This window comes from Salmo salar, chromosome 03 (assembly GCF_965601325.2).
Source record: "Salmo salar chromosome 03, fSalSal1, whole genome shotgun sequence".
Classification (NCBI taxonomy): Eukaryota; Metazoa; Chordata; class Actinopteri; order Salmoniformes; family Salmonidae; genus Salmo; species Salmo salar.
The window spans coordinates 50,969,041-50,993,695 of record NC_138293.1 but is presented as its reverse complement, the minus strand read 5'-3'; the positions used below and the strand labels follow the sequence as shown (position 1 = coordinate 50,993,695).

General features: G+C 42.0%; 1 protein-coding gene across 2 annotated transcripts in view; it reads right to left on the bottom strand.

Moving 5' to 3' along the window:
* Positions 1-2,053: 2,053 nt before the first annotated feature.
* The window catches only part of LOC106600640 (rab11 family-interacting protein 5), a 52,507-nt gene continuing 29,905 nt past the window's right edge, over positions 2,054-24,655 (bottom strand). The window contains exons 4-6 of one of the 2 annotated variants that reach the window (XM_014192138.3): positions 21,547-24,231; positions 20,424-20,574; positions 2,054-3,185 (exon numbers count right to left, since the gene is read on the bottom strand). In XM_014192138.3, the coding sequence (XP_014047613.1) occupies positions 2,925-3,185; positions 20,424-20,574; positions 21,547-24,231 (3,097 nt within the window). In that variant the 3' untranslated portion in view covers positions 2,054-2,924. The remainder of the gene's footprint in view (positions 3,186-20,423; positions 20,575-21,546; positions 24,232-24,655) is intronic. The other variant, XM_014192140.3, reaches the window with a different exon arrangement.

Genomic DNA, 24,655 nt, shown 5'->3' with positions numbered 1-24,655 from the left:
ATTGGAAGTCCACCCCAATTAACTCCACATAGAAACACACTTACTAGACAACACATAGAAATACATAAACATAGACCATAAACCAAAAACTCGGAAATACTAAATCAAACACCCTTTTACCAAAACACCACCCCGGACCACATAAAACAAATACCCTCTGCCACGTCCTGACCAAACTACAATAACAATTAACCCTTATACTGGCCAGGACGTGACACATGAAGTAAGGAGATTTTGTATGGCGGTCAATGAGAATTTGCTCCACAAAAAATAGAATTGCTAATTTGCTACAGTATGTGAGGCTTATTTGATCGAATATAAGTTTCGTAATTGTTAGGTTGTTACAAATGATATAAGCTGATGCACATTACATTTGGGGAATTTTGAAAATATCGGAGTTGTGCCTCTTGTCATTGAGAGAGAGGAGTCATCATGAATATAGCCCATTTTGGCATGGAGATTGCCACTGAGGGCTTCAAACATTTTAAAGTAGTCAACTGGGTGGGGATTCCTATGAGTTGGGAGCAAACAGCCAATGAAGAAAAATGTACTATGCGTAAACTGATACTAAACTGATATTAGATTATGTGAACCTGTTTTATTCTTCAGAAATTCACATCTAAATGGCTTCTTTTATACTCTGAGACATACAGGTAACTGTCAAAATAAAGGAAACGCAAACATAATGTCTCTTTAATTGAGCATTGGACCACCAAGAGCCAGAACAGCTTCAATGCACATTGGCATAGATTCTACAAGTATTTCCATTATTTTGGCAGTTACCTGTACATGTAATTACTGGGGGAAATGAATGATATTGTATCTCATAGAGCTTTTCCTGCCGAGTTTGGATGGAAGTGATGGAAGTCACAGGGCATGGGGTAAAACAGCATGCAGATTCCTACTGTACGTTCATTTTGATAACGTGCTCAAACCAAAATGGAACAAGGGGAGTGGAAATCAATACTAAGCAGACATAGCAGTGCCCTGCAGTGGAGAGAAAGTAATGTTGCCATTAGAAAGAAGACATTTGCAATACTTAATTGTCAGCATAATATTATACTGTGAGCAATCAGCATTCCTTTCATTATATATGGACTGTGAAAACAAGGGCAGCTTGGACTTTCACAATATTTAGACTACTCATGCATAAGGACGTAGAAGTATAATGTAAACAAGTTTGAGGATAAAAAAAGTATGAATCATTTGATAAGCAATTTTCTTTATTTTACATGTTACAGTGCTTAGGTCATGAATAGCATTTAAATTATAGTACTGTATTGACGTACTGTACTAAATAATACCATAATACAAGCAATGTCATATAAAAAATGATTTGGCCAAAAAATATCTGTAATTGTATACATTCTCTTTGCAAATTAAACCAAAATGTGAAAATATACCTAACTTAGCATAAATCAATGCCTTTGAATTCATTGTAGTACCTACCTTATCACGTGAACATTTCTCACTTTATTCTTTGCAAACACTTCATCAATGAATAGTAAATTATATCAAAGCCGAGGATATTTCAACTTACATATATTCTCAAATTCATGTTGAGAGAAAGGTGTCATGCGTTGCATATGTTGCAAAATTAATTATTAATATTTTTCTTAAATAGGAGAAAAAAATCATTAGCGCTTGTTAGTTTTGGCTTTTCATACAGCAGCTTCGTATAAGAAATCATTGTTCTCTTACCAAATGTTTGTATATATTTTCACGTGGTTTTCCTATATATTATTTTCACACACACACATATACATATACATATATATATATATATATATATATACATACATATATATATATATACATATACATATATATACATATATATATATATATATATACATATATATATATATATATATATATACATACATATATATATATATATATATATACATACATATATATATATATATATATATATATATATACATACATATATATATATATATATATATACATACATATATATATATACATATATACATATATATATACATATATATATATATATATACATATATATATATATATATATTTATAATCATTTACAAAATATGACACTAGCTCAAGTTAATCTTTCTCCATTTTAACAAATTTGAGTTCAGCGGAATTTCCTTCAAAGCAGTCTGCTTAAGACATCTGTCTTCATGCATTTTAATTTTTATATATTTTTTATAATAATTAACACAACATGACACTAGCTGAAGCTCACATTTCTCCATGTAAACAAATTTAAGTTCAGTGTAAGTCTCCTCGGGTCAGTCTGTTTTTGAGTCTTATGCCAAATAATGACAGTATTTACCATGATGAAGACAATTTGGGTCATTATTATACTAATTCAAACACTTCAATGTTTTCTGAATTTGAGGCAATGTCATATCACGTAAGAACAATTTATACCACTGAATATTACATTTACTGTACACTTTATGAATAGGAAGACATTTTCTATATTCTTCATCAATGCACATTTAAAAGAATTCTTGCAGTACATTTGATAAAAGCTGTCACTTTCCTTATCCTAAGTAGCGAGTATAAAGCAATAGCAAGCATGCACATGGGTAATATTGTGTCTATATCAACAGGGCAGGGTATCAGCAGTGAAACCTGGATGGTTGTGAGATTTAGTATTTGCTTAGGGATGTGTTTGACTACACCTGACCCTGGAACATTGGTAACCAACCCTGGTCCGCAAGAACTACTTGGATGTGCAGGCTTTTGTTTCATGCCCTGCACTATAACACCTGATTGACTAAACAACTGACCACCAAATCTAGTTAAATGCACTATTATAGGGACTGAGCTGGAACAATAGTCTGCTCATCCTAGGAGCTCTCTAGGACCAAGGTTTGATGGTGACCATGGCCCTATATTAGACTGATTATAAGTGCACACACTAGCACTAGTGGTCACTTGTGCCGGGAGCGCACTTGGAGGAGTGTGGGTGTCTGCTCCATGATCTGGACCAGCAGCTTGTCGATGTAGTCCTCTAGGTCGCGCACCTGTGCCTTGATCTTCTTCAGCTCCGCCTCGTGTTTCTCCAGCATCGCCGCCTGCTGGTCGGAGGCCACCTGCTGCTTCTCCATATCCATCTCCTGCTGCAGCAGAAGGGAAATCAGCTCCATGTTTGTCAGCTGCTCGTACTGGGCAGAGCTGTCTGCTAACGATTCCTGAGAAGACAAACACAGGCCCTGTATGAATACTTTGAGAATACGTCATTCATTCATATCTTGAAGTAATCACTGAACTGGATCTGACTGGATCTGTGACATAGAATGGGGAAACACAGATTAACAAGAGGAGGGACCCAATTAATTAAATATATTGCTGTCAGGTAATAGAACATGACCAAAACCTTTTCCATAGAATTTTGAACTGCCCAGTTATCCCAAAGTAGACAATAATGTTTCATTATGTGAATTCATGGACTTTTTATTCTTTACTATATTCAATGATTCATTTGTAATGTGTGGATACTGTTTCTATACTGAACAAATATAAACGGGGCATATAAAGTGTTGGTTACATATTTAATGAGCTGAAATAAAATGTTCTATACACACACCCAACGCTTATTTCACTCAAATGTTGTGCACAAATTTGTTTACATGATGTAAACGTTGTGAACAAAGTGCCCCATGGTGGCGGTGTTTTTTTTAAATATATTTTTTCTTTATTTCACATTTATTTAACCAGGTAACCCAGTTGAGAACAAGTTCTCATTTACAACTGCGACCTGGCCAAGATAAAGCAAAGCAGTGCGACAAAAACAACAACAGAGTTACACATGGGATGAACAAACGTACAGTCAATAATGGGTTATGGTATGGGCAGGCATAAACTACGGACAACGAACACAATTGCATTTTATCAATGGCAATTTGAATGCACAGAGATACCATGACGAGATCCTAAGACCCATTGTCGTGCCATACATCTGCAGCCATCACCTCATGTTTCAGCATGATAATGCATGGCCCCGTATCACAAAGATCTGTAAACAATTCCTGGAAGCTGAAAATGTATTTTTCCATGGCCTGCATACTCACCAGGCACGTCACCCATTGGGATGCTCTGGATCGACGTGTACGACAGCATGTTTCAGTTCCCGTCAATATCCAGAAACTTCGCACAGCCATTGAAAAGGAGTGGGACAACATTCCACAGGCTGCAATCAACAGCCTGATCAACTCTATGCAAAGGAGATGTGTCGAGCTGCATGAGGCAAATGGTGGTCACACCAGATAATGACTGTTTTTCTGATCCACGCCACTACCTTATTTTTTAAAGGTATCTGTGACCAACAGATGCATACAGTGGTTGCTCCACTAAAAGTTTTGCGATTATGCTGCACGATTTAGAGGTAATTTGTGGTTTAGTACAGTACCCTGTGTCACCACTTCATTGCACCAGACCAGCGCAAGGGGGAGTTAGAGCACTGATTATGCTTTTGGGTCCTACTGTGTCTCTAACTGACAATGAATGGGTGACATATACCTCAATAGGAACTGATACTAAAACTGATTGTTACACTAAGGTTTTTATTATTTTATTTTGTTAGGATTATTTTGCTCTTACTGTAGTACTGTAGCCCACTCCCGACCAGTCACATGTACAGCGCCTGAGTGGTGCAACGGTCTAAGACACTGCAAACTGTGTTGCTACAGATGCTGGTTCCTCTCCCTCTAAAATCAGAAATAAATAATTCTAAATAACAAACTGGTTTTATTTACAAATTAGCAACAATGTCTCACCCCGTGTTCAAGAATGACCTTTTCTCGCTCATTTTATGTTATTTGAAAATGAAATCATTTCCAAAGTATTATTTTTTAAACAAAGCAATTATTATTATTAATTTTGAATTACATAAAAGCCCCTTGGATATTCTCACAGATATATTATTAACTCTGTTATTAGCAGGACAATTGGTCATGGCTCCCGAGTGGCGCACAATGGGATTGCCTTGCAGTTCTCCAGCTGTATCCCCTGAAAGTGCGCAAGGTTCAAGGCACAGAGGCACGGGATGGGCCACAGAGCCGCACACAGAAGACAGACCTAGCCCATGGGGCAGGGAGGAGGAGGAAGGGGGAGGGGGAGTGGAACACCACCCCGCCACACTGGGTAGCACAGAGCAAAACTTTAAGGGGCATTGCACTAATAATGGCGCTGACTAGGGAAACGTTCCCGCTGTTCTTAGTGCCAGTCTGCACGTTCAAACTAAAACAATGTAACTAATAATGGCATCTTTATGCTTTCGTTAATAAAATAATGATAAAAATACTCTTTCAAATGCCAATGTTTATTTAGTTATGTATCCATAACAAATTACTACAGAAATATCTTCCAATCCTCTATATGTAATTATTGGCGGAGAGTCACGTCATATTTTTCGATATACTTTAGGCCTACCGTAGGCGACATGAGTCTCACTAGTGTTGAGTAATGTGCTGCTAAAAGTGGTGTAGGTCTTATTTATTTAAAGAGCATATTGCAGTTAAAAGCAATAGGATTTGAAGCAATAGCCTACAACTATTTTAGCACCGTTTCGCACTGCTCTGAGACAAGCATTGGGAATGGTCTTGATAAATCAATGAGATTTTTATTTTCACTGAATCTCTATTTGGGTATTGGTTAGACTACAATTATGGTGTAGAAATGTTATGCTCTTAGTGTAACCTTTATTTAACTAGGCAAGTCAGTTAAGAACAAATTCTTATTTACAAGTGTAACCAATGTGAAATGGCTAGTTAGTTAGTAGTGGTGCGCGCTAATAGCGTTTCAATCGGGTGACGTCACTCGCTCTGCGACCTGAAGTAGTTGTTCCCCTTGCTCTGCAAGGGCTGTGGCTTTTGTGGTGTGATGGGTTTGTGGGTGACTGTTGTTGATGTGTGCAGAGGGTCCTGGGTTCAATCCCAGGTTGGGGCGAGGAGATGGACGGAAGCTATACTGTTACACAAGGACAGCCTACTCCTTCCACCCCGTCGGGGAATTGGAAAAGAAACCCCATAATATTAATCAAATTATTTTAGCAAAATTTCCTAATATCAGTCCCACATACTATGTTCTTACAAAAAAAGGTTTGAAATTCTCTAGTACAGCCACTATTGAAGGCTATCAAATGCTTCTCAAAGATGCCCTCTGGTGGTCAAACTAGCACTAACTAGCATTAACGGTAACAGTGGTTGACATTTAAATAACATGCCATAGAATTCTGCGGCACCATGCAAGCTGTGCCGCAGTACACTGCAAATTTTAAAGGATGAACCACTGTATCTGTATTCCCTGTCGTGAAATCCATAGATTAGGACCTAATGAATGTATTTCAATTGACTGGTTTCCTTATATGAACTGTAACTCAGTGAAATTTTTGAAATTGTTGCATGCTGCATTTATATTTTTGTTCAGTACATAAACAGGGTCCCTTGTGGGACCACAATTGCTCTGCAGCATGTTCAGAATTTCTTTCAAAAGTGAATCAGTATACCGAATAAACTAAAAATCATGAATAGTGTTGTGTTTGCATTGGCTCAAATATGCTATACAGCCAGCCAGGAATACCTGTAGGTGAGGATGGGGGAGAGTGACTAATCAATTGTTTCATCCAGGAGACAGGTTTCATCTGAGCAGGGGTTCAAAATCATCAGTAAAATAGAAAAAATATATAAAAAAAGCTCATAAAATGCCATAAATCCAGCACAGGTCTACACAATATGTGCAGAGTAACATCCATGAAAGTGTGGTAGCATTAGCCAGCCCTAAGCCAGATAACATTATCATAACAACAACATGTTATGGGACAGAGAGAAAAATGTGCAGTTTTATAGCTAATCTTATGCTATTTTACACATTTTGCTATGAGGCTAAGAGAAAATGCTGTCGTTTTAGAGGTAATTTCCTGCTATTTTACACATTTTGCCATGAGGTTGAGAGAAAAGTTTTAAAGCAAATTTCCTGTAATAAAAAATAAATATCATGTTAATGATGTATTTGTTAAAGGTCCCAGGATTGAGACCAGGAAAACAGAACATATGTTTTCTGTAAAACAGGAGAAATTATGAGACAAGAGAAAGTTGGCTGGTTTCAGGAAAAACTCTCTCATTAGTGTCAAGGGTCAATTATCTGGTTTATCACAATTGCTTTGAAGAATAATATAAATTCACAGTTGTCATTATCAATAGAAAAATATATTTAAAAAAAATGCATTCACATACAGTTGAAGTCGAAGGTTACATACAACTTAGACAAATACATTTAAACACAGTTTTTAACAATTCCTGACATTTAATCCGAGTACAAATTCTCTGTTTTAGGTCAGTTAGGATCACCATTTTATTTTAAGAATGTGAAATGTCACAAGAATAGTAGAGAGAATGATTTAGTTCAGCTTTTATTTCTTTCATCACAATCCCAGTGGGTCAGAAGTTTACATGCACTCAATTAGTATTTGGTAGCATTAACTTTAAATAGTTTAACTTGGGTCAAATGTTTCACGTAGCCTTCCACAAGCTTCCCACAATAAGTTGGGTGAATTTTGGCCCATTTCTCCTGACAGAGCTGGTGTAACTGAGTCAGGTTTGTAGGCCTCCTTGCTCGCACACGCTTTTTCAGTTCTGCCCACAAATGTTCTATAGGATTGAGGTCAGGGCTTTGATGGCCACTCCAATACCTTGACTTTGTTGTCCTTAAGCCATTTTGTCACAATTTTGGAAGTATGTCCATTTGGAAGACCCATTTGTGACCAAGCTTTAACTTCCTGACTGATGTCTTGAGATGTTGCTTCAATATATCCACATCATTTTCCTGCCTCATGATGCCATATATTTTGTGAAGTGCACCAGTCCCTCCTGCAACAAAGCACCCCCACAACATGATGCTGCCACCCCCGTGCTTCACGGTTGGGATGGTGTTCTTCGGCTTGCAAGCCTCCCCCTTTTTCCTCCAAACATAATGATGGTCATTATGGCCAAACAGTTCTATTTTTGTTTCATCAGATCAGAGGACATTTTTCCAAAAAGTACGATGTTTGTCCCCATGTGCAGTTGCAAACCGTAGTCTGTTTTTTTATGGTGGTTTTGGAGCAGGGTCTTCTTCCTTGCTGAGCGGCCTTTCAGGCTATGTCGATATAGGACTCGTTTTACTGTGGATATAGATACTTTTGTACCGGTTTCCTCCAGCATCTTCACAAGGTCCTTTGCTGTTGTTCTGGGATTGATTTGCACTTTTCGCACCAAAGTACGTTCATCTCTAGGAGACAGAACGCGTCTCCTTCCTGAGCGGTATGACGGCTGCGCAGTACCATGGTGTTTATACTTGCGTACTATTGTTTGTACAGATGAACGTGGTACCTTCAGGCATTTAGAAATTGCTCCCAATGCTGAACCAGACTTGTGGAGGTCTACAATTTTTTCCTCAGTTCTTGGCTGATTTCTTTTGATTTTCACATGATGTCAAGCAAAGAGGCACTGAGTTTGAAGGTACACCTTCAGAAGCTATCAGAAGCTTCTTAAGCCATGACAACATTTTCTGAAATTTTCCAAGCTGTTTAAAGGCACAGTCAACTTAGTGTATGTAAACTTCTAACCCACTGGAATTGTGATACAACTAATTATAAGTGAAATAATCTGTCTGTAAACAATTGTTGGAAAAATGACTTGTGTCATGAACAAAGTAGATGTCCTAACCGACTTGCCAAAACTATAGTTTGTTAACAAGAAATTTGTGGAGTGGTTGAAAAACGAGTTTTAATGACTCCAACATATGTGTATGCAAACTTCCTACTTCAACTGTACTTCATATCCTGTGTTCAATTACATTAACAGTACATAAACTCAGCAAAAAAAGAAACATCCTCTCACTGTCAACTGCGTTTATTTTCAGCAAACTTAACATGTGTAAATATTTGTATGAACATAGCAAGATTCAACAACTGAGACATAAACTGAACAAGTTCCACAGACATGTGACGAATAGAAATGTAATAATGTGTCCCTGAACAAAGGGGGGTCAAAATCAAAAGTAACAGTCTATATCTGGTGTGGCCACCAGCTGCATTAAGTACTGCAGTGCATCTCCTCCTCATGGACTGCACCAGACATTCCAGTTTTTACTGGGAGATGTTACCCCACTCTTCCACCAAGGCACCTGCAAGTTCCCGGACATTTCTGGGGGGAAAGGCCCTAGCCCTCACCCTCCGATCCAACAGGTCCCAGGCGTGCTCAATGGGATTGAGATCCGGGCTCTTCACTGACCATGGCAGAACACTGACATTCCTGTCTTGCAGGAAATCACGCACAGAACGAGCCGTATGGCTGGTGGCATTGTCATGCTGGAGGGTCATGTCAGGATGAGCCTGCAGGAAGGGTACCACATGAGGGAGGAGGATGTCTTCCCTGTAACGCACAGCATTGAGATTGCCTGCAATGACAACAAGCTCAGTCCGATGATATTGTAACTTTAATGGGTTACAGAGTTAATGTTTAAGTTAATTCATTGAGCTGTATCTAAAGATATTTTCATTAGAGTTATCTACATATGTAATTGTATTAGAATTTGTGTGTTGGAGATTGAAAGAACTACATACATATTGTGTTGTATTGGTTAGTATTGGATTACGCTTTTGACTGCAAGTTTCAGAATGCCTTGCGACAGGAGGTAGAGAGAGATCACGCCAGTTATGACAAGCGATTATCCTGACTTTTCGCTAGCAACTTACTTTTATTGTTTGTAGAATCTAAAGTTGTTAAATGTAACATGAACCAGTATTATTACTAAAAGAAGCTTTCATTTCAAACCCGACGTCCCGAGTCATTACTTTGAAGATAGTTATTCTATAGATGATGCTGTGACACGCCGCCCCAGATCATAATGGACCCTCCACCTCCAAATCGATCCTGATCCAGAATACAGGCCTTGGTGTAACGCTCATTCCTTTGACGATAAACGCGAATCCAACCATCACCCCTGGTGAGACAAAACCGCAACTCGTCAGTGAAGAGCACTTTTTTTTATTAAAAAATATATATATTATAGGGGTGGAGAGCACTTTTTGCCAGTCCTATCTGGTCCAGCGATGGTGGGTTTGTGCCCATAGGCGACGTTGTTGCCGGTGACGTCTGGTGAGGACCTGCCTTACAACAGGCCTACAAGCCTTCAGTCCAGTCAGCCTCTCTCAGCCTATTGCGGACAGTCTGAGCACTGATGGAGGGATTGTGCGTTCCTGGTGTAACTCGGGCAGTTATTACCATCCTGTAGCTGTCCCGAAGCTGTGATGTTCGGATGTACCGATCCTGTGCAGGTGTTGTTACATGTGGTCTGCCACTGCGAGGACGATCAGCTGTCCGCCCTGTCTCCCTGTAGCGCTGTCTTAGGCGTCTCACTGTACGGACATTGCAATTTATTGCCCTGGCCACATCTGCAGTCTTCATGCCTCCTTGCAGCATGCCTAAGGCACATTCACGCAGATGAGCAGGGACCGTGGGCATCTTTCTTTTGGTGTTTTTCAGAGTCAGTAGAAAGGCCTCTTTAGTGTCCTAAGTTTTCATAACTGTGACCTTAATTGCCTACCGTCTGTAAGCTGTTAGTGTCTTAATGACCGTTCCACAGGTGCATGTTCATTAATTGCTTATGCTTCATTGAACAAGCATGGGAAACAGTGTATAAACCCTTTACAATGAAGATCTGTGAAGTTATTGGGATTTTTACGAATTATCTTTGAAAGACAGGGTCCTGAAAAAGGGACGTTTCTTTATTTGCTGAGTTTGTCGCTACTGCGATTCAATGAATTAGTATCTGTACCAAAATAAAGGCTAATCACTTACAAATAGTGCAAAAGGTATGCTGTCTAGCATGTAAAACCAGCGAATTGTATGTTTGTCCAACACATCACAACAGATTAACGACTATAATCATAAATGTAACCGAATGCTACACAATCGACCACAATGACCCCCACTAGCCTAGCCACAGCTAACAGTAAAATACATGAACCGCTAAGCATATAGACTGACGTTTCGCCTTCCAAAATAAAAAGTGATTCAAACGTACACAAATATTGGATTCATGCCATATCTGGACTACATAATGCTAAACAAGGTCGGAATGTTATACAGTGCATTCGGAAAGTATTCAGACCTCTTAACTTTTTCCACATTTTGTTACGTCATTCTCAAATGGATGAAATAGTTTTCCCCCCTCATCAGTCTACACACAATACCCCATAATTGCAAAGCAAAAACAGGTTTGTAAAAAACATGTTTATAAAAAACTGAAATAACACATTTACATAAGTATTCAGACCCTTTACTCAGTACTTTGTTGAAGCATCTTGGGCAGCGATTACAGCCTTGAGTCTTCTTACATTTACATTACATTACATATAAGTCATTTAGCAGACGCTCTTATCCAGAGCGACTTACAAATTGGTGGATTCACCTTATGATATCCAGTGGAACAACCACTTTACAATAGTGCATCTAAATCTTTTAAGGGGGGGGGGGGGGTTAGAAGGATTACTTTATCCTATCCTAGGTATTCCTTAAAGAGGTGGGGTTTCAGGTGTCTCCGGAAGGTGGTGATTGACTCCGCTGTCCTGGCGTCGTGAGGGAGCTTGTTCCACCATTGGGGTGCCAGAGCAGCGAACAGTTTTGACTGGGCTGAGCGGGAACTGTGCTTCCTCAGAGGTAGGGAGGCGAGCAGGCCAGAGGTGGATGAACGCAGTGCCCTTGTTTGGGTGTAGGGCCTGATCAGAGCCTGAAGGTACGGAGGTGCCGTTCCCCTCACAGCTCCGTAGGCAAGCACCATGGTCTTGTAGCGGATGCGAGCTTCAACAGGAAGCCAGTGGAGAGAGCGGAGGAGCGGGGTGACGTGAGAGAACTTGGGAAGGTTGAACACCAGACGGGCTGCGGCGTTCTGGATGAGTTGTAGGGGTTTAACCTCTATGGGCTAGGTGGGACGCTAGCGTCCCACCCGTGGTGCACTCCATCAACAGCAGGTGCATTTCAAGAGCGGCAAATTTGAAACCAAATAAATGTCAAAATTCAAATTTTTCAAACATACAACTATTTTACACCCTTTGAAAGATAAACATCTCCTTAATCTAACCACGTTTTACGATTTCAAAAAGGTTTTACGGCGAAAGCATAAATTTAGAGTATGTTAGGACAGTACATTTACAAGAGTTGTGTGTAATGTTTTGTCAATTCAAAGACAGGGTCACCAAAACCATAAAACCAGCTAAAATGATGCACTAACCTTTTACAATCTCCATCAGATGACACTCCTAGGACATTATGTTAGACAATGCATGCATTTTTAGTTCTATCAAGTTCATATTTATATCCAAAAACAGCGTTTTACTATGGCATTGATGTTGAGGAAATCGTTTCCCTCCAATAACCGGCAGTCAAGTCAACACCACAAATTAAATAATTAAAATTAGAAAACATTGGTAAAATATTATATTGTCATTTAAAGAATTATAGATTTACATCTCTTGAACGCAATCAACTTGCCAGATTTAAAAATAACCTTACTGGGAAATCACACTTTGCAATAATCTGAGCACTGCGCCCAGAAAAATACGCGTTGCGATACAGACTAGACGTCATGTTGGGGAGATCTAAAATCGAAAATACTATGTAAATAATCCATTACCTTTGATTCTCTTCATCAGATGTCACTTCCAGGTATCACAGGTCCATAACGAATGTAGTTTTGTTCAAAAAAGCTCATCATTTATGTCCAAAAATCTCCGTCTTGTTAGCACATGATCTAAGCCAGCCGGACTTCTCGTCATGAACGAGGGGAAAAAATATATTTACGTTCGTTCAAACATGTCAAACGTTGTATAGCATAAATCATTAGGGCCTTTTTTAACCAGAACATGAATAATATTCAAGGTGGACGAATGCATACTCTTTTATAACGTATTGGAACGAGGGTACCCAACATGAACTCGCGCGCCAGGTGTCTAATGGGCCATCATCGTTCCATGGCTCTTGTTCGGTCAGATCTCCCTCCAGAAGACTCAAAACACTTTGTAAAGGCTGGTGACATCTAGTGGAAGCAATAGGAAGTGCCAAAATATTCCTCAGCCCCTGTGTTTTTCAATGGGATAGGTTTAAAGGTAATACAACACATCAGGTATCCACTTCCTGTCAGAAAATGTCTCAGGGTTTTGCCTGCCAAATGAGTTCTGTTATACTCACAGACACCATTCAAACAGTTTTAGAAACTTTAGAGTGTTTTCTATCCATATATAATAAGTATATGCATATTCTAGTTACTGGGTAGGATTAGTAACCAGATTAAATCGGGTACATTTTTTTTATCCAGCCGTGCAAATACTGCCCCCTAGCCCTAACAGGTTAATGGCACAGGCAGGGAGCCCAGCCAACAGCGAGTTGCAGTAATCCAGACGGGAGATGACAAGTGCCTGGATTAGGACCTGCGCCGCTTCCTGTGTGAGGCAGGGTCGTACTCTGCGAATGTTGTAGAGCATGAACCTACAGGATCGGGTCACCGCCTTGATGTTAGTAGAGAACGACAGGGTGTTGTCCAGGGTCACGCCAAGGTTCTTAGCACTCTGGGAGGAGGACACAATGGAGTTGTCAACCGTGATGGCCAGATCATGGAACGGGCAGTCCTTCCCCGGGAGGAAGAGCAACTCCGTCAAGCCGAGGTTCAGCTTGAGGTGGTGATCTGTCATCCACACTGATATGTCTGCCAGACATGCAGAGATGCGATTCGCAACCTGGTTATCAGAAGGGGGAAAGGAGAAGATTAATTGTGTGTCGTCTGCATAGCAATGATAGGAGAGACCATGTGAGGATATGACAGAGCCAAGTGACTTGGTGTATAGCGAGAATAGGAGAGGGCCTAGAACAGAGCCCTGGGGGACACCAGTGGTGAGAGCACGTGGTGCGGAGACGGATTCTCGCCACGCCACCTGGTAGGAGCGACCTGTCAGGTAGGACGCAATCCAAGCGTGGGCCGCGCCGGAGATGCCCAACTCGGAGAGGGTGGAGAGGAGGATCTGATGGTTCACCGTATCAAAGGCAGCAGATAGGTCTAGGAGGATGAGAGCAGAGGAGAGAGAGTTAGCTTTAGCAGTGCGGAGAGCCTCCATGACACAGAGAAGAGCAGTCTCAGTTGAATGACCAGCCTTGAAACCTGACTGATTTGGATCGAGAAGGTCATTCTGAGAGAGATAGCAGGAGAGCTGGCCAAGGACGGCACGTTCAAGAGTTTTGGAGAGAAAAGAAAGAAGGGATACTGGTCTGTAGTTGTTGACTTCGGAGGGATCGAGTGTAGGTTTTTTCAGAAGTGGTGCAACTCTCACTCTCTTGAAGATGGAAGGGACGTAGCCAGCGGTCAAGGATGAGTTGATGAGCGAGGTGAGGTAAGGGAGAAGGTCTCCGGAAATGGTCTGGAGAAGAGAGGAGGGGATAGGGTCAAGCGGGCAGGTTGTTAGGCGGCCGGCCGTCACAAGACGCGAGATTTCATCTGGAGAGAGAGGGGAGAAAGAGGTCAAAGCACAGGGTAGGGCAGTGTGAGCAGGACCAGCGGTGTCGTTTGACTTAGCAAACGAGGATCGGATGTCGTCAACCTTCTTTTCAAAATGGTTGACGAAGTCATCCGCAGAGAGGGAGGAGGGGGGGGGAGGGGGAGGAGGATTCAGGAGGGAGGAGAAGGTGGCAAAGAGCTTCCTAGGTTTAGAGGCAGATGCTTGGAATTTAGAGTGGTAGAAAGTGGCTTTAGCAGCAGAGACAGAAGAGGAAAATGTAGAGAGGAGGGAGTGAAAGGACGCCAGGTCCGCAGGCGTCCTTTTGCTACAAGCTTGGCACACCTGTATTTGGAGAGTTTCTCCCATTCTTCTCTGCAGATCCTCTCAAGTTCTGTCAGGTTGGATGGGGAGCTGCACAGCTATTTTCAGGTCTCTCCAGAGATATTCAATCGTGTTCAAGTCCGGGCTCTGGCTGGGCCACTCAAGGACATTCAGAGACTTGTCCCGATGCTACTCCTGCGTTGTCTTGGCTGTGTGCTTAGGGCCGTTGACCTGTTGGAAGGTGAACCTTCGCCCCAGTCTGTCACGGTTGTCGTAAGGATTAGACCAAAACGCAGCGGAAATATGTATACTCATCTTCTTTTTATTTTGAAGAAGGAGAAACAAATAAATACGTATACAAAAAAAAAGAACAAAACGAAACAGTCCTGTCAGGTGCACAAACACTAAACAAGGAACAACTACCCACAAAATCCCATAGAAAACACACCCCTCTTAAATAGGACCTTCAATTAGAAGCAACGAGGAGCAGCTGCTTCCAATTGAAGGTCAACCCCATTAACTAAACATAGAACTAGACATACTAGATAAACATAGAAATATACTAACATAGAACATAGCCCAACAAACCCTGAAACACTCTAAACAAACACCCCTCTCAAAACAGAACATAGCCCAACAAATCCCGAAACACTCTAAACAAACACACCCCTGCCACGTCCTGACCAAACTACAATAACAAATAACCCCTTTACTGGTCAGGACGTGACACAGTCTGAGGTCCTGTGCGCTCTGGAGCAAGTTTTCTTCAAGGATCTCTTTGTAATTTGCTCCTTTCATCTTTCCCTCAACCCTGACTAGTCTCCCAGTCCCTACCGCAGAAAAACATCCCCACAGCATGACGCGGCTACCAGGATTTAGGCCAAAGAGTTCAATCTTGGTTTCTCATGGTCTGAGAGTCCTTTAGGTTCCTTAAGGCAAACCAAATGGGCTGTCATGTGCCTTTTACTCTACCATGAAGGCCTGATTGGTGGAGTGCTGCAGAGATGGCTGTCCTTCTGGAAGGTTCTGCCACCTCCACAGAGGAACTCTGGAGCTCTGTCAGTGACCATCGGGTTCTTGGCCACCTCCCTCACCAAGGTCCTTCTCCCCAGATTGCTCATCTCTAGGAAAACTCACGGTGGTTTCAAACTTCTTCCATTTAAGAATTATGGAGGCCTCTGTGTTCTTGGGGACCTTCAATGGTGCAGAAATATTTTGGTACCCTTTCCCAGGTCTGTGCCTCGACACAATCCTGTCTCGCTCTACGGACAATTCCTTCAACCTCATGGCTTGTTTTTTTTGCTCTGACATGCACTGTCAACTGTGGGACCTTATATAGACAGGTGTGTGCCTTTCTAAATCATGTCCAATCAATTGAATTTACCACAGGTGGGTGCAATCAAGTTGTAGAAACATCTCTAGGATGATCAATGGAAACAGGATGCACCTTAGTTCAATTTCGAGTCTCATAGCAAAGAGTCTGAATACGAATGTAAATGAGGTATTTCTGTTCTTTATTTTTAAATATACCAAACAATCTAAAAATGTAACGTCCTGGCCATAGAGAGGGGTTTTTTGTTCTTTATTTTGGTTAGGCCAGAGTGTTACATTCGGTGGGCGCCAGGGCCGCCCGCCAGCCCGGAGCCGCCGGAGCCGCCAGGGTCGCCCGCCAGCCGGGCGCAGCCAGGGTCGGTTGCCAGCTGGGCGCAGCCAGGGTCGGTCACCAGCCGGGCGCAGCCAGGGTCGGTCGCCAGCCGGGCGCAGCCAGGGTCGCCCACCAGTCCTCCGGCGCAGCCAGGAGCGCCACCTAAGTGAGCGAAGCCGAGGGGGGAGTGGAGTCCACGTCCCGCACCTGAGCCGCCGCCGTAGGAAGGCCCACCCGGACCCTCCCCTTCAGAGTCAGGTTTTGCGGCCGGAGTCCGCACCTTTGGGGGGGGGGGGGGTACTGTAACGCCCTGGCCATAGAGAGGGGTTTTTTGTTCTTTATTTTGGTTAGGCCAGGGTGTTACATTGGGTGGGGGTTCTATGTTCATTTTTCTATGTTGACTGGTTTCTTTGGTTTGGCCGTGTGTGGCTCCCAATCAGGCACAGCTGTAGTTTGTTGTTGCTGATTGGGAGTCACACATCAGTAGCCTGTTTTTCCTTTGGGTTTTGTGGGTGATTGTTTTCTGTTGAGAGTTTTTCCTGACAGCACTGTTTTGCTGTCGTCTTTGGTTTATTTTTGTAAAGTGTTCTCTTTTTCATATTACATTTCTAAGATGAACACACATCCTCCGCTGCACCTTGGTTTCATTACTACAACAGCCGTTACAAAAAACCTGTTTTCACTTCGTCATTATGGGGTATTGTTTGTAGATTGAGGAGTATTTGTATTTATTTAATCCATTTTAGAATAAGGCTGTAACGTAACAAAATGTGAAAAAAGTCAAGGGGTCTGAATTCCTTCTGAATGCACTGTATAAATTCAACAAAATACAATAATTACTTAATTTGAAACAAACAAATCGCACTGTGGCTGTATTAGTGTTGCTAATACAGGCCTTGCGGGGGTGTGTGCTACGCCAGTTACCAAGACGTTGTGAGTTCAAATTGCAAGTGAGGTTGACTCCAAAGGAGAGGTCGACCGATTAATCGGAATGGCCGATTAATTAGGGACGATTTTCAAGTTTTCATAACAATAGGTAATAGGCATTTTTGGACACCGATTATGGCTGATTATATTGCAATCCACGAGGAGACTGCGAGGCAGGCTAACCACCTGTTACGCAAGTGCAGGCAGCAAGGAGCCATGGTAAATTGCTAGCTAGCATTAAACTTATCTTGTAAAAAACAATCAAACTTATCTTGTAAAAAACAATCAATCTTAACATAATCACTAGTTAACTACACATGGTTGATGATATTACTCGTTTAACTTGCTTGTCCTACTAATCAATGCGGTTGCTGAAATTGTGTCACTTCTCTTGCGTTCAGTGTAAGTAGAGTCAGGGTATATGCAGCAGTTTGGGTCGCCTGGCTCGTTGCGAACTGTGTGAAGACCATTTCTTCCTAACAAAGACTGTAATTAATTTGCCAGAATTTTACATAATTAACATTGAAGGTTGTGCAATGTAACAGCAATATTTAGACTTAGGGTTGCCACCCATTCGATAAAATATGGAACGGTTCTGTATTTCACTGAAAGAATAAACGTTTTGTTTTCGAAATGATTCTTTCCGGGTTTGACCATATTAATGACCTAAGGCTCGTATTCCTGTGTTTATTATATTATAATTAAGTTTATGATTTGATAGAGCCGTCTGACTGAGCAGTGGTAGGCAGCAGCAGGCTCGTAAGCATTCATTCAAACAGCACTTTCCTCTGTTTGCCAGCAGCTTTTTTCGCAATGCTTGAAGCACAGCTCTGTTTATGACTTCAAGCCTATCAACTCCCGAGATTAGGCTGGCAATACTATAGTGCCTATAAGAACAGCCAATAGTCAAAGGTCTATGAAATACAAATGGTATAGAGAGAAATAGTCCTATAATAACTACAACCTAAAACTTCTTAACTGGGAATATTGAAGACTCATGTTAAAAGGAACCACCAGCTTTCATATGTTCTCATGTTCTGAGCAAGGAACTTAAACGTTAGCTTTTTTACATGGCCAGATTGCACTTTTTTTTCTCTTCTCCAACACTGTGTATTTGCATTATTTAAACCAAATTGAACATGTTTCATTATTTATTTGAGACTAAATTTATTTTATTTCTGTATTAAATAAAATGTAAATAAAAGTGTTAATTTGTCACGGTTGTAGTAAGGAGGAGCGGACCAAAGTGCAGCGTGTGTCGTTCCACATTTTATTTACACTGTGAAACTATGCAATACATATAAATAAACTGAATGACAAAAACAACAAACCGTGATGCAGAGGTGAAACATACACTGACTCAAAGATAATCTCCCACAAACCCAGGTGGAAAAAAACCCTACTTAAGTATGATCTCCAATTAGAGACAACGAGGACCAGCTGCCTCTAATTGGAGATCAACCCAAACAAAACCCCAACATAAAAATACAAAACTAGACCCTGACAACATAGAAATAGAAAACATAGAAAAGACCCCCCCGTCACGCCCTGACCTACTCTACCCTAGAAAATAACATCTTTCTATGGTCAGGACGTGACATCATTGTTAATTCAGTATTGTTGTAATTGTCATTATTACTATATATATATATATATATATATATATATAGCCGATACAAATACCGATTATTTGATGACCATAAAAAGCTGATACTGATTAATCGGGCAATTTTTATATATATATATATATAAAAATGGCCGATTAATCCGTATCGGCTTTTTATGGTCATCAAATAATCGGTATTTGTATCGGCGTTGAAAAATCTAAATCGTTCAACCTCTACTCAAAAGTAATCAGAATTTTGCTGGTCTGCAAAACCCCGCCCATCATTAGGATATTTCCCAGCATGCTCTATTGCAGTTAGATTTTAAAATTGTTTCTGTCAATATCTGTGTTTTTGCATGTACATTGATTGACAGTGACGTATCACAGTTTCACGGGCCCCGTGGTCTCAGCAAGGTATACTGTAGGTGTGAGCAAGGTATAGCTAATCTCATACTTTTCATTTTGCCATGAGGCTGAGAGAAAATGTTGCTGTTTCGAAGCGAATTTCCTGCAATTCTACACATATTACCATGGGGCAGAGAGAAAAATGTGCAGTTTTAAAGCTAATCTCATACTTTTCTACATATTTTGCCATGACGCTGAGAGAAAAGACCCCCATGGGCCCCCCGGCCTGCGGGGTATGTTGATAAATAACATACATTTTTATAAACTAATCCAATCTGTTAGTTGGACTTATTGCACCCATTACTGAAATGGTTGTTCTAGTTTAGATGGTTTAGCTAGTCTAATTCATTCATTTTTCTAACCCTGCAAGTCATTCTGAATGCAGATTGTGGGAATCCACTCTGGCTGAATTCCAATAGGATTTAAACATCAGTTTGCAAGCCAGCATAATGGGACTTGATGCTGGTTTTGCTTTAGCTTATGCTGGTCACCAGTGTCCAAAACATAGCAAAGGCTGGTCACCAGCAAAAACACAGTGAAGGCTAGTCTCCAGCAATACAGCAAATACCAATCACCATAAAAAACACAATTTAGGCTGGTATGCCAGCATAACCAGCCAGACCATTCTGGTCAGACCAACTTGACCAGCTAGACCACACTGGTCTGCCAGAAGAACCAATTAGACCATGCTGGTCAGACCAGCTTGACTAGCATCATACCAGCACTGACCACCATGAACCAGCATAAACCAGCATAGACCAGCTTGAAATGTATGCTGGTCTATGCAGTTTTTTTTCTGCAGTGATAGTTTGGCTGCGTTTAGACAGACAGCCCAATTCTGCTATTTTTTTTTCAGTAATTGGTATTTTGACCAATCAGATCCGCTCTGAAAAAGAGCTGACGTGAAAAGATCTGATGTGATTGGTCAAAAGACCAATTAGTGGAAAAAATATCAGAATTGGGCTGCCCATCTAAACGCAGAGTTTGTGGCCTTTCCATACCTCAATCTTCTTCTCAGTCTCAGCCACGGCCAGTGTCTGCTGGGCAGAGCGGCCTGGATGGATGGAAGACTTCAGCTTTTCCAGAACTGACCGGCCCTCTTTCTTCTCCCCCTGGCTGGCTGTGGTGGTCAAGGGCTTCACTGGGTGGGGGCTGCAGAGGAAACATCACCATCAAAGGTTCACTGCATTGGATTATGTGTACATATACATTTTCACATTAAAATCAGTACAGTACAATATGAGGCACTGGCATTGTATGTGGGAATATTCATAACAATGCTCTGGCTTGGGTTTAGAATTTTCAGTATATAATACACACCTCAAATCAGTTCTCTACATGATAACAAAATGTGTTTAGCATCAGGTTTCAGCAAGAGAGCGTAAAAAGAGCTCATGTTGTCTGATTTGTGTATATCACAGAGCAGGTATGCCGTATCAGTAATGACAGGCTTCAGAGTGAAGTTTCCCCTAGGTACAGATCTAGGAACAGCTTACCCTCCCCCAATCCTAACCTTAACCATTAGTGGGGGAAATCAGCGTATAGAGGCAACTTCACCCTACACCTAATGAGAGAGTGAAGGAAGGCACTTCCATTTTGCTTTAATTTACAGATGGTCAGAATGGCAGCACAGAGAGCTAAAGCAGTTGTTTAATCAAGATTAGGCTGAGATTCTCATTATGATGACTTTGATTGTGGACTCCTTGATGTGATGGGACAGTCAGCAACACAAATGTATGACACATAAATTAACAACACAGAAGTGAGATGAGCAACATAAAAGATTAAGCAATTCACAAAACAATGCACTGTCGCAACCAATGGGTTTGCATGGGCAGGTGGTACTGGCAGGGGAGATATACTGATTAATTTAGAGAACCCCTCTTAAGGAAGCTACTTGAAAAGATTAAATCAAAGGAACCAAATCAATGTCTTTTGTTTGGAAAAATGAGAATACAGTCTAACAATATGTAGATTTTCAAGTTATGTCATCCCATTGTTGACTACAACCTGGCAACCCAGTTTGGTAACTCAAACTGGCAACCCAACCTGGTATTTGTATTTTCTCAAGAGGAGTTTGAGTGGGTACACTCTGCAGAGCTTAAGTGTGAGGAGAAGTCTCACCTGCTCTCCTGTCGGGGCAGGCTGCTAGCTGGCTGTGTCTCCTCGGGCAAAAGTGTGTGCCGTGCATCGACCAAGGGCTGGGCAGTGGTGTAGGAGGAAGAGGAGGAGAAGGAGGAAGAGGTGTAGGGGGCCACAGCCAAGGTGGCACTGACTCCGGTACTGGGCCTCACGGTCGGGGGGTGGTGTATGGAGGGGGGGACAGGGGTGGGGGGCAGCTTAGCCTGGCCATTAGTTTCAGTTGCCAGGGAGGGGGTAGCAGAGGAGGGGTTGGAAGCACAGGGGTTGGAAGCATGCACTGTGATGCCAGGCCTTAACCTGGCACTCATGGGACTTCTCACGTTCGGGGCTACTTTGGCGTGGAGGTCTTCAAAGCTGATTGTCCCAGCATATTTGGATGAGGAATGTTCCGTTAAGCAGTTTTCTTTTGAAATTGACTGAGTGGAACTATTTGTGTTTATTTTTTGCAAGGAAACAAATAATGTAGCTGCCTTGAGCGTTGTCTCTCTATTCGGTGACAAAGGTGAGGAAAAAGGAGATTTGGTGGGTTGATATGAGAACGGTCCTTCAATGCTCTCTGAGATTATTTGCCCAGGAGACGGTGATTGGTGAAGAGGGCTCTCACCTAATCCTTTGCCAAGGCTATTTGCACCACTGTTGCCATGGAGCTCTCGTATCATTCCCTTGAGACTTCTGTGAGAACTAGTGCCCCTTGGTGAAGACTCATTGACAGGATTGGTTCGTTTGGCCAGAGGCTGACTCACTTCCTGTTTATTGCATGCAACTTCCTGTTGCATTTCCATCTGTTGCGAAACTGGAAAAGATCTAACATGACATGAAGGGTCTAGTTTTGAACTGTCTATCTTTGATTTTGTAATGTTGCCATTTCTATCCATTGGAGATTGAGTGTATTTTAATTCTACAGTCTCTCTCTCTATGTTAAGACTGTCAGGCGTAAAAATGCTCATGCTCTTCATATTTGTTGCAGAATCTCTGCGTGATGTATTCAATTCACAACCTCCATCTTGACAATTGTCTTGACAAAGCGAGGAGACTTCTGGTAAATTCACTTTTACAACAGAGTTGACGTCTATATTACTAGTCTTCTGAAAAATTAACATATCTTCTGCATATAGCATCATCTGCTCATGAGATAATGCTATGGGAGTATCTTGTGGAGGTTGAGGAAAAATGCCACCTAAACTTTTGAGGGTATGCACTGTCATCATGTCAGATGGAGATGGGGAAGCATCAGAAGCAGAGTCAATAAAACTAAAATCTGAGTTACTTTTGTTTTTATTAAGATCTTCTAAGGTTAGCGGAGGGGATTCATAATTGTTGTTTCTGGACTTGGTGGGTTTATCTGGGTGAATTGAGAACGAGTCCGTTGTTGGGTCTGGTGTAGTTGAAGCAATGTCTAGCGTCTCAAGACCTGATTTTGAGTGTTTTGGGGAAGACTTATTCAGTAGATCGGCAACAGTCATTTCACTATTAAGAAGCATTACTGGCAGAGATAAGTCTTTGAGTTCAGAATGTGAAGTGTTCTTTACAATAGCATATTTTCTTACAGTGGGACTGGCGTCCGTCGTATCCTCTGAGGCCAACGATATTATTGAATCTGTTGCATCTGGCCATAAGTCCTGCTCAGTAAATATAATTTTATCATCTTCATCTCGTAATGGTTCATAGTCAAACTTCTTAAACTCATCTTCAGACTTGAATGGAGATGGAGACTCTGGAGACATGTTGGCATAATGTTGTGAGTGTACGGTATGAAAGTCCAACAGGTCACTGCTGACAAGGTCTTTGCCTGGGCTTGGGTACAGGTGGGGACTTGGTGTGTGTCTCTTGTGCCCCCATTCTCTTGTGTGCTGTAGGGAAGCTGCGCCTGTTTGTGACAGGAGACAGGCCTCTTTCTGCACAGCCAGTTCCTGACCCCTGTGCAACCAGCTGTCAGAGGGTCTCTCGTTCACCAGAGTCCGTATTATGGGCCTCCGTGGAGGCAATGGTGGAGGCTTTTCTTCTTCACTCATCCTCATCTCCTCAATGGGTGGAATAGTGTAACTCTCATATGGAGGAGTGCTTCTTACTTGAGCTTGCCTTGAGGTTGCTATTGAAGGGTGATTGGTAAGAGAGCCCTTTGGCGAATTCAGCCTGCTGGAGGCAAAGGCGTCAAAGGACTCATCCCATTCTCCTCCCCCACTCTCTGATATGGAGCGAGACGTAAACGGATTGGGGGGGCTAGCCGTCGCTGCTGTCGGAAGTAAGGCAGGGAGGGACGTCTGCCTGGCTACAGGCCTGGGCCGGTCTCGCCATATGGCGGCCATTTCAACTTGCACGGCGGGATCGTGGGCGGGACTGGGGACGCAAGGCAAAGCTGTGGAATGACAGAGGGGTGTGATGGGGGAGCAGGTAGCAAGAGGGGGGGACCTCTGGCCCTCTTCTGCAATGAGGTCCTCAAAAAAGGGGTTACACTGCATACGCGGGAGGAAGGGGTTGAAGGGAGAGATGGGGTCAGGGGTCAGAGAGGGAGAGGGAGTGAAGGGGTTAGTTGGATGGGCACTGTCGGGCGAGGCATGGCCAGTGAAAGAAGCAGAGGGAGACGAGCACTGGAGGGGAATGGGGGAGCGAGGGGGGAGAGGAGGAAGGGTGTCTGATTCGCTTTCTACCTTAGGAGAAACTTCCAGCCTGTGGAGGGAAGGCACAAGCAGTCCTCTTTGTTAATTCTGTGCCAGCTGGCCCATTAAAAATATGGGTTCCATTTGTCTAATACAGAGAGAAAAAGGCAACCCAGCCAACTACTGTCTATTGTCTATTCGAGGACTATCTTGTGAATATGCCAACAAAATGTAAACAATAATGGGTTATGGAAAACAGCAACAAGAGTTTACTACAAAAAAGCAAAACTGCATTTAGCAAATTACTGAAGCAAGGTGAAGTGCAAGATGTACTGAGTTTAGTATTTCAGGAATTACTGTCAGCTTAGAGACAGTAATACTGCAGAATGATCTAAAGGCAAGAACAGGTGATTAGTGTACTGAGCCAGTATTCATAAAGAATCTAAGAGTAGGAGTGCTGATCTAGGACCAGTTTTGCCTTTTAGATCATAATG